This window comes from Eubalaena glacialis, chromosome 10 (genome assembly GCF_028564815.1).
Source record: "Eubalaena glacialis isolate mEubGla1 chromosome 10, mEubGla1.1.hap2.+ XY, whole genome shotgun sequence".
NCBI classification, from domain to species: Eukaryota; Metazoa; Chordata; class Mammalia; order Artiodactyla; family Balaenidae; genus Eubalaena; species Eubalaena glacialis.
In genome coordinates, this window is record NC_083725.1 from 122421035 (window position 1) to 122429924 (window position 8890).

General features: G+C 66.5%; 1 protein-coding gene across 11 annotated transcripts; it reads left to right on the forward strand.

The window, feature by feature from the left end:
• The first annotated feature begins 125 nt into the window (after positions 1-125).
• On the forward strand, positions 126-8890 carry SIGIRR (single Ig and TIR domain containing). Of its 11 annotated transcripts, none has more exons than XM_061202394.1 (10): positions 126-434; positions 4597-4759; positions 5650-5848; positions 6355-6488; positions 6588-6728; positions 7124-7267; positions 7556-7658; positions 7724-7874; positions 8062-8251; positions 8551-8890. In XM_061202394.1, exons 2-10 carry the CDS (start codon positions 4753-4755, stop codon positions 8712-8714), a joined length of 1233 nt encoding a protein of 410 aa, XP_061058377.1. In that variant the 5' UTR covers positions 126-434; positions 4597-4752; the 3' UTR covers positions 8715-8890. The 11 variants fall into 11 exon arrangements, with proteins under 11 accessions (XP_061058377.1, XP_061058378.1, XP_061058384.1 ...); XM_061202395.1 differs by having other exon boundaries at positions 126-384; XM_061202401.1 differs by lacking the exon at positions 126-434 and adding an exon at positions 1892-1974.

Consider the following 8890-nt stretch of genomic DNA (forward strand, 5'->3'; position numbering starts at 1 on the left):
TTCCGTGGGCTTCCAAGTGAGGGGTGCCTTACAGAGGTCTTACCCTCCCTGCACCTATAGGGTTTAGGAGCGGGAGTCAAGGCAGGCTTCCTAGAGGAAGACAAAGAGCTTGGGAGGAGGGGCAGAACAGCACCAGGTGCTCCTGGGGACGGTGGAATTTCCGAGGAGTTCCTGGGGCACCGAGACTCTCCGGGCTGGTCGGGCCGGTTTGGCCTCTGCCCCCAGGCGCGGCGGCCGCGGCTCCAGGGGGCCGAGCGCAGGACCGTCTTGAACACCAGCCTGAGGCTCGAAGCAGGACAGTTGGGTCCGCCCTCGCCCCGGCTGCTGGGCGGGGCTGCACCTGCCACCGTCGCTGGGGCTGTCGCCGCTGCGCACCTGGCCCAGGTGAGCCGCTCCACCCTCGCGGCCGCGCAAGCCCCGGGTCTTGGCAGCAGGTGAGTGGCGATCGCGGCTTCTACCTGCGGAGGTGAGCGGAGGTCGCCGGCTCCCGGGAGCCAGAACCGGGCCTGGAGCTTGGGGGGCCGAGGCGCCCTTTGCCCCGGGGAGCCTCTGGGCCGTGGCGGGTGCGGCTCCGCAGGAAGCGCCTCGGAGCCGAGCCCACTGCCCGCGTCGCCCGAGCTCACCCTCGTTCCGGCCCCTCCGGCCTTGCGGGGGCGAGGGCCGCTCTTCCCGCTCCGCCCGACTTGGCCCTCGGCCAGAAGAGGGAAGCGGAGCGCCCAGGCGCGGAGGGATCCCGCCTCCGCCCCAAAGTCGGAGCCCAGGCCCGAGGCCTCCCAGGGCGCCGGGGGCGGACGGAGAAACCTGCTGCAGCCGCCGCGCACCTGTGTCCGGGCGGAGCTACAGCCGTCCGCGCGCCCCGCCCTTCCGTGCGCGCCCCCGACCTGCCCGCCCCCGCGCCCCCCAAACGTGCGCGCCCTGCCCGGCTCACCCCACCCGGAGGGCGGGGGTACTAACGCCCCTCCGGAAAGGCGGAGCGCGGGTGTGGGGTGTGTGGCGGGCCCGGGGGTGCAGGAGGGGGCCTCTCGGCTCGCGGGGCCACAGCGCTTTGTGCAAGTTCTTTCCTTCGGGACAGACGTCCGGGGATGAAGCACGCGCCAGGCGCAGAGGGGCCGCCGGTCCCAGATGAGGGAGAGTCGCTCAGAGACGGGTGCTGAGCTGCAAATCAGACGGCTGGGCGCCTGGGGACAAGGCGCGGGCGCGCGCCCGGCGGCCAGGCCGACGCCGAGGCTCCGGGGAGGCGGGGGGCCCGCGTGAGGCCGCGGGGTGGGCGGGGCTAGGGCTTTCTAGGAACCGCGCGGGTGCGGCCGAGCGCGGTGGGCGGTGCGGGGGGCGGGCTCGGATTCGGAAGGGCTGTTCTCAGGAGTGCCTGAGGCGACGTGGGGTTTTCTGCTCACTTTGGGGAGTGGGCCTGGGGCACAAGGGAGGGTGAGGGTGGACGTTAGCAAAGGGGCGGGGCGCCCAGCAGCGGCTGCGAGGTGGTGGTGCGGGTGGGCTTGCAGAGCGGCAGGCAGTCTGGCGGGAGCTGTGAGAGGCAGCAAAGCAGCTGGGGACACCAGCGAGAACCGGCTCTTTGCCTCCCGCCTGGGCGCTCCCGGGCAGGTCACTGAGTGCTGGCGGCCACTAGCCTGTCCCTCAGGTGCATTTGCTGCTCACTTAGCCTCACGGCCCACTGGGGCACCTCGGAGGAGCTGCGGCTCGGTGGGGAAGCGGTGCAGTCAGGACTTCTTCCAGTTCTGTTGGACCCTGAGCCCAAGATGCACCATCGTCCAAGGGTGTTGGCGGCCACGGGGTGGGGGTGGGGGGGCGTTGAGCAGGGGGCTTGGACAGGGTCAGATTAAGGATGTAGGAAAGCTGATGCTGCAGTGAGGGTGCTCTGCCCCTGGGGGGTGAGGGCAGCGACAGGGACCACAGGGGACGCTGCCTGATTGCTGTGAGCAGCGCCATCAGCCACCAGTGCTGGGCCCCGAGTTCCAGGTCAGTCCGGGATGGGCGTGCGGGGCAGTCTGTCGTGAGCACAGGAGATGTCGGCTCTCCCCCACCTGGGCTCAGAGCTGGGAGCCTTGCGGAGGCCTCCTGTTTGCTTCCTTATCTAGAAGAGGGCGCTTAAGGTCCGTGTGATACCCCAGCCCCTGGTAACTGCTCACCATTTGGGGGCTACACCTGGGAGGTGGACAGGGAGGGGGCCAGAGAGCCCTGCTCAAGGGCCCGTTATTGGTGAGAGTTTCCACAGGAGCCCCACCCATCACCCTGGCAGGTCAGAGGTCAGAGATACATCGGGGCTGCTCACTGGGGCCAGGGGAGCTACGTGGAGACCCCCCCCTTCTCCTGGGTGTTGGGACCGTAGGGAGTGTCCGGGAAGCAGGCTGTACTGCCCAGCTCCTCATGCGTGTGCAGGACGGCCCTGACTGGGGGTCCGCTGGCCAGGACCCCCACATATCACCGTGGCCCCCAGCCCTTCTGCCACCTCCCCGCTCGCCCAGGCCTAGCCTTGGGAAGGGAAGGACGGTGCCGGTGCCGGTGCCGGGGTGGGCTGGGGCGGGCCCTAGAGGAAGGAGCCGCTTGACTCAGAGTTACAGGAAGAGTGGGGCAGGCGGGGCTGGCGGGGAGAACCACCAACTGCCCGCCAGCCCGCTGGGGAGGAGGGTGGGTGCCTGGGTGGGGTTTAGGTTGAGGAGAGGATGTGACTGCAAAGCCAGGAAGCTACGGGGAAAGTTCTTATTAAAACGCACAAACAAAAGCCAGGGCCTCGCCGTGCTTGGCGATGCGTCTGGGGCAGCCGTGGTGATTTGGACTGGGCCGGGGGCCCAGCCGAGCAAAGAGTTTGCTCCCAAGCACACGTGAATGACCTCAGTGACGGACATCCCCTCCTCAGGAGGAAAGCGCTGGAACCAGGTGACTTCGTGTCCTCGCTGCTCAGCGTGAGCCTGTGTTCTTGTCCTCGGACGCCTTTTCCGGCCTGAGCCCTGCCCTCGAAATCAGGCCTGGCTGAGGGGAGGCCAGCAAAGCACGCGGCTTGTGTTAGCACGTGTGTGCGTGGTGCGTGTGTGCCAGTGAGAGAGCGAGGGGTGATGGGAGGCTGAGGGTGGGTGTGAGGTGCGGGGTGCGGGGTGTGGGGTGTGCACAGATGCTCGTGGTTGTGTGCCAGGTGTGTGGACTGCCAGAGTGTCGGAGGTGTGGGGAGTGTGCACGTGTGCACGGGGACCAAGAGCTTAGTGCAGGCCTGTGTGGGGCGTGCAGGGGGCGGGTGTACACCACAGAGACCATACAGAGCACAGGGAGGGTTGCAGCGGAGGGTGTGCAGGGGGACACCTGTCACCTGGCCATGTGGTTTGGCCTGAATTTCCAGGAGGGTCTGAGGTTGCCCTTCCAGGGGTAGGAGGTCTTCCGAGGTTACAGAGGCCAAGGGGCCACTGCAGGAGTTGCCCTGGGACCCGCTGGGCTGGGGGAGGGGGTGTGAGCCGCCCAGCCTCCCATAGCCCTCAGTGGGCTTGTCCTCCTGCTTCAAGGGCCTTCCCAGGACTGCCCTCCACTCCAGAGGACTTCCGGAAGGACCCTCTGTACCAGGCCCCCGGGAACGAGCCTGATGCTCCACCGATTTCCGAGGAAATTCCAGCCCAGCCAAACCAGGGGCTTCCAGCTGATCACGGGTCCACATCGGGTCACCCGTGCCGAAGGAATGGGGGGCAGGCTAAGACTCGTCCCTGCAAAGCCTCAGGGGCCCCACGGGTGGGGGGAGGGCCTGAAGGAGCCGGGGCCCTGGTGTGTCCACTTAGCAGGGAGGAGGGGGAGGACTAGATGCCCAGTAAATACCCGCTGGGCGCCAGGGAGGAGATGCCCAAGGCCCGGCTGCCAAGGAGTCTTCCTCGAAGGCTCTGACACTGGGGCTTCACGCCCCGCCTTTCAGCCCAGGTCACTGGAGAGCTTTTTGGGTCAAGAGGCGTGTGGCTGCTGCCAGTCTGGCTGGGAGTGGTCCCGGACCCCGCGTAGGAGAAAAAGGTCACCTGTGGGCGGGTGGGGGCTTCCCCTGGAGAACTAGATGGGCAGTGTGGACGAAAGTGTCTGGGTCTGAAGATGACAAACGGGTGGCGGCGCCAGCACAGGACCCAGAAGGAGGGCTGCCCCGTGAGACCAGCCTGACCCCCCCGCTCGCCCCTCCTGCCTCGACACCTTGGCCCAGTGCAGCCTCCAGTGCTGGGTTCACGCGTGCGTGGTGCACCCAGGACGGCGTCCAGAACAAAACCCCATGGCTGGGAGTGAGGCTCGGTCAGGCAGCCCAGCACTCGAGAACCCCGAGCCCCCCAGAGCCTCGGTACAGGCTGAGTGCGGCTGTACTGCAGCCCCCCTGCCTGTACGTGGCAGCCCTGTCCCAGGCGACCTGGGAACGAGGCCAACTCCCGGGCTCACGAGGGGTGCCAGGAGTGCTGTCCCACCCTGGGCTGTCACGGTGTCCCTGGGGCAGATGACGTGCAGTCTAGGCTGTGCCTGGTGCTCTGCGGCCTCCACGCGGCAGCTGGGGCAGAGACAGTGCTTCGGTGGCCAGAGTTACACGTTAACTTATCCTGTTCTTGTTTAACTTGCTCCCGGGGATGGTGGCAGCCTCTGACCCGTCCCGGTGCCCTGACTGACTGGCCACAAGGACAGAGATTGAATCCTGCCCAGCCCTTGAGGGATCAGTCTGCTCGGCCAAGGAGCCCCGGGGAGCCGTGGGTGGCACCAGTGTCCAGCCTGCCTCGAGGAGGCCCCGGCCAGACCATGGCAGGTAGACGGTCAGAGAGGGATGGGCACGGGCTCCACTCCCACCTCCTGCCCCTCAGGCTGGCTCCACGCTGCAGTGTGGCCTGGCCTCTCTGCTTGGCCTCAAGCCAGGGGTACAAAGACCTCTGTTTGCCCCTCCCCTATGGCCCGGGGTCCTGACCCCATGGTTAGGATGGGCCCTCACCCTCTCCTGCCCAAGGCCTCTAGACCAGGCTCGTGGGGGTCAGTAAAGCCCAGGGATACTGGGAGTGGGCGCTGGTGGGGGGCCATGGGGGGCGGGCTGCTGGGAGACCACACTACCAAGATGATGGCGGTCTTCTATGCCTACCGGCTCTGGCTCATCACCCCAATTTAAAGATGAGAAAGTTCAGATCTTGGGGAGGTGAGAAGGCTTGCCTGTGGCCAGGAGTAGAGGGTCCTGCAACCCCCAGCTCCCATACCAGGTGGAAGGTGCTGACACGCAACCCCTGACTCCCCCACACCACCGGTGTCCAGCAGAGGGGCCGGGGCCTGGCATCAGAGCAGTGGGCGACAGGTGCACACAGGAAATGTGTGCTGGCTCACGTCCTGGGTAGACAGGCAGCTAGGCGGGCCCTGCTGAGCTGGGGGGCGGTGCTGGGTCAGCTCAGCCATGACTCCATGCTAACATCTTCTCTGAGGACTGGCGGCCACATCCAGGGCAGGCAGAACACAGAAGAACCAGCTGCTGCTGGGGTAAGACGTGCCAGATGCCAGGCCCTGTCCCCCAAGGGACTTGTGGACAGACATGGTGTGGTTACCAAGCAGCACATGCCACTGGCCACCTTGGTTTTTTTCCTGGCCCACAGACCATCTGTGGACAGTGGGAGGCTGGCATCGTGGGCAGAGCTAACCCACTGGGTCCTCTCTCTGCAGGACCCTGCGACAGGGCCCCTGACTTCCTCTCCCCATCTGGAAACCAGGTCCTGTGGCCTGCCCTGGGCAGTGTGGTCACTGTGAACTGCACGGCCTCGGTGGTGTCTGGGCCCCACTGCCCCTTGCCCTCGGTCCAGTGGCTGAAAGATGGGCTGCTGCTGGGCAATGGAAGCCACTATGACCTCCATGAGGACTCCTGGTAAGAGATGAGGGTGTCTGGGGTCAGGTGACCATGCTGGATATACCCACCCCCAGTGGCCTCTCTGACCTACACCCTGGTCTGTAATCACCTGGACATGGGCTGGGGAGTGACTGGCCAGACATGACATGGGCAGAGTGCCACTCTGGATGCACACTAAGAGTCAGTGACTGCAGGGACAGATGGCCCCTCTAGACACTCACCTTGTAGACCGCCCAGGGCCATGGGTGCCAGCAGAGTCCTACAGCCTGAATTACTCATTGACCGTTGGGCCAAGCCTAGGATCTGAGGACCCCCAGGACCCAGACCCAGGATTAGGGTGACTGTCCCAAAAGGGATCCACACCCCCTTCATGTTCTGGCCATTTCTCTTAGCTTATGGCCCAAGGACTGCCCAGGAGGCCCAAATCTGCAGCCTCTCTGGGTGAGTCCCGGACAAGTGGGGCTCTGGGGCATCCAGTGATGCTGTCGGGCCCCAGGTGAGGGGGTGGGGCCTGGTCTCCCCAGGGTCAAGGCCAACTGGTCAGAGGTGCTTGTGTCCAGTGTCCTGCGGATCAACCTGACCAGTACTGAGGACTTCAGGACCTTCACCTGCTCCGTCCAGAACACCAGCTCCTCTTCCTTCACTCTTGGGAGAGCTGGTGAGTGGGGTCCAGTGGGGTAGAAGCTAGGAGGGAGGCCTGGGGAGCCTTTAGGCTTGGAGGGTGCTGGGGCGGCTCAGTCAGTGGCTCTGTCCCCAGGCCTGGCTGGACATGTGGCCGCGGTGTTGGCCTCACTCCTGGTCCTGCTGGTCCTGCTCCTGGCAGCGCTGCTATACGTGAAGTGTCGACTCAGTGTACTGCTCTGGTACCAAGACACGTATGGGGAGGTGGAGATGAACGGTGCGTGGGGCGCGGATGGATGGGGAGGCGGAGTCAGCCACGGGGCCTCCCTAGGCTCAGCTCTGGGTGGGGGGGATTGGCTCTGGAGGTGGGGGCGAGGAGGCATCCGTCCCTGGAGGGCACTGGCGAGATCCCAGTCCAGGAAACGGGGGTGTCTGTGCGGCCCAGGAGGACACAGGGCCGGCAGAAGGGGGCCACGGTAGCCTGGTTCCAGGGCTCCACTCGGAATCCTGTGCTGAGGAGGGGTCTAAGCGGGGTCCGGGGCCGAGATCTGCTGGGTCTGCGTCTGGGGGGCTGGCCTGGCCCCTGGGGCACAAGGGGGTAGGTTTAGGGGGCCCCGAGGGTGGCAGGCCTAGCCCTGGAAAGCGGCCGCGCTGACCCGCCGCCGTCCGCAGACGGGAAGCTCTACGACGCCTACGTCTCCTACAGCGACAGCCCCGAGGACCGGAAGTTCGTGAACTTCATCCTGAAGCCGCAGCTGGAGCGGCGTCGGGGTTACAAGCTCTTTCTGGACGACCGCGACCTCCTGCCGCGCGCGGGTACCGCGGCGCCCCGCCCCTTTCCGCTCGGGCCCAGTCCCGATCCGGGGCGCAGGCCCCACCCCTGTTCCGGCCCAGACCCCGCCTTTCCAGGGCCACGCCCCTCAAGCCCGCCTCCTCCCCGTCCAGGCCCCAGCCCCATCTCTCCTCGGGCCCCGCCCCTGTTCCGGCCCAGATCCCGCCTTCCCAGGGCCACGCCCCCTCGGGTCCTCCTCAGGCCCAGGCTAGGGCCCCGCCCCTTCTAGGGCCCAGTCCGCACCGCCCACGCCGATGCCCGGGTTCCCGCAGAGCCGTCGGCCGACCTCCTGGTGAACCTGAGCCGCTGCCGGCGCCTCGTCGTGGTGTTGTCCGACGCCTTCCTCGGCCGGGCCTGGTGCAGTCACAGCTTCCGGTGGGTCCCGCGCGGGGCTGGGTGGGCCCCAACTGCGCCCCCCCCTGACGGTGCCGCCCTCGCAGGGAGGGCCTGTGCCGGCTGCTGGAGCTCACGCGCAGACCCATCTTCATCACTTTCGAGGGCCAGCGGCGCGACCCCGCACACCCTGCGCTCCGCCTGCTGCGCCAGCATCGCCACCTGGTGACCCTGCTGCTCTGGAGGCCCGGTTCCGTGGTGCGGAGGGGCAGGGGGCGGGGAGGGAGGGGGCTTGTGGATGGGAGCCCGTGGGTGGAGGCGCCATGGTCAGCCGCCCAGAGGAGTGGGCTCTTTGGGGCCAAGGGGACCAGGGTCTTTCCGTGTTGGCACCCCTCACCCCCCCTCAATTGTTCACGCCTGCTAACTGCCCCACCTTGGCCTCCAGACACCTTCCTCCGATTTTTGGAAAGAGCTACAGTTGGCGTTGCCACGGAAGGTGCAGTACAGAGCGATGGAGGGAGACCCCCAGACCCGGCTGCAGGATGACAAGGACCCCATGCTGATTGTGCGAGGCCGGGTCCCAGAGGGTCGGACCCTGGACCCGGAGCTGGACCCTGACCCTGAGGGGGACCTGGGTATGCCCACCGGCCCCACCCCTGACCCTGAGAAGCTCAGCCTGAGTTGGAGGGGGGCTGCATAAGGTGGAGCCCCAAAAAGGGTCCAGGCGGCAGGGCCTGCTCCCTGCAGCCCGTGGATGGGCTTAATTCCCGGCACCTCCCACTGCCTCTTTCCATGAAGGTGGTCGGGTCCGGGGCCTGACTGGGAACCTCCAGGACCTCAAATGCCACCATGCAGGAGGGGCAGCAGGGAGTGACCCTGGCAGAAGGCAGGCTGTGGGCAGCCCAGCCTCAGGCCTGGCGGTACCCCTCCCCAGGTGTACGAGGGCCTGTCTTTGGGGAGCCAGCAGCTCCACCGCATGCAAGTGGGGTCTCGCTTGGAGAGGGCCAAGGCAGCGAAGTGGATGTGTCGGACCTTGGCTCCCGAAACTACAGTGCCCGCACGGACTTCTATTGCCTGGTGGCGGAGGATGACGTGTAGCCCCTGCCCCCTGGAGCAGCACGATCACCAGGGACAGCTGGGGGCAGGGCTGCGGTGTTTTTTTCCCCACTCAGCAGGACCACGAGCCCTGTCTACCTGCAGCCCTGGGACCTCGGGGAAAGAGAGTGGGCCCAGCGACCCTCCTTGTGCCAGAAATAAAGTCCTTTGGAATCCTG

Coding starts and splice junctions, on each gene's coding strand:
- SIGIRR (XM_061202390.1), top strand. CDS start 2,842: ATGACCTCAGTGACGGACATCCCCTCCTCAGGAGGAAAGCGCTGGAAC. Junction 5,849..6,354: donor GACCTCCATGAGGACTCCTG/GTAAGAGATGAG, acceptor TGGTCTCCCCAG/GGTCAAGGCCAACTGGTCAG. Junction 7,268..7,555: donor CGACCTCCTGCCGCGCGCGG/GTACCGCGGCGC, acceptor GGGTTCCCGCAG/AGCCGTCGGCCGACCTCCTG.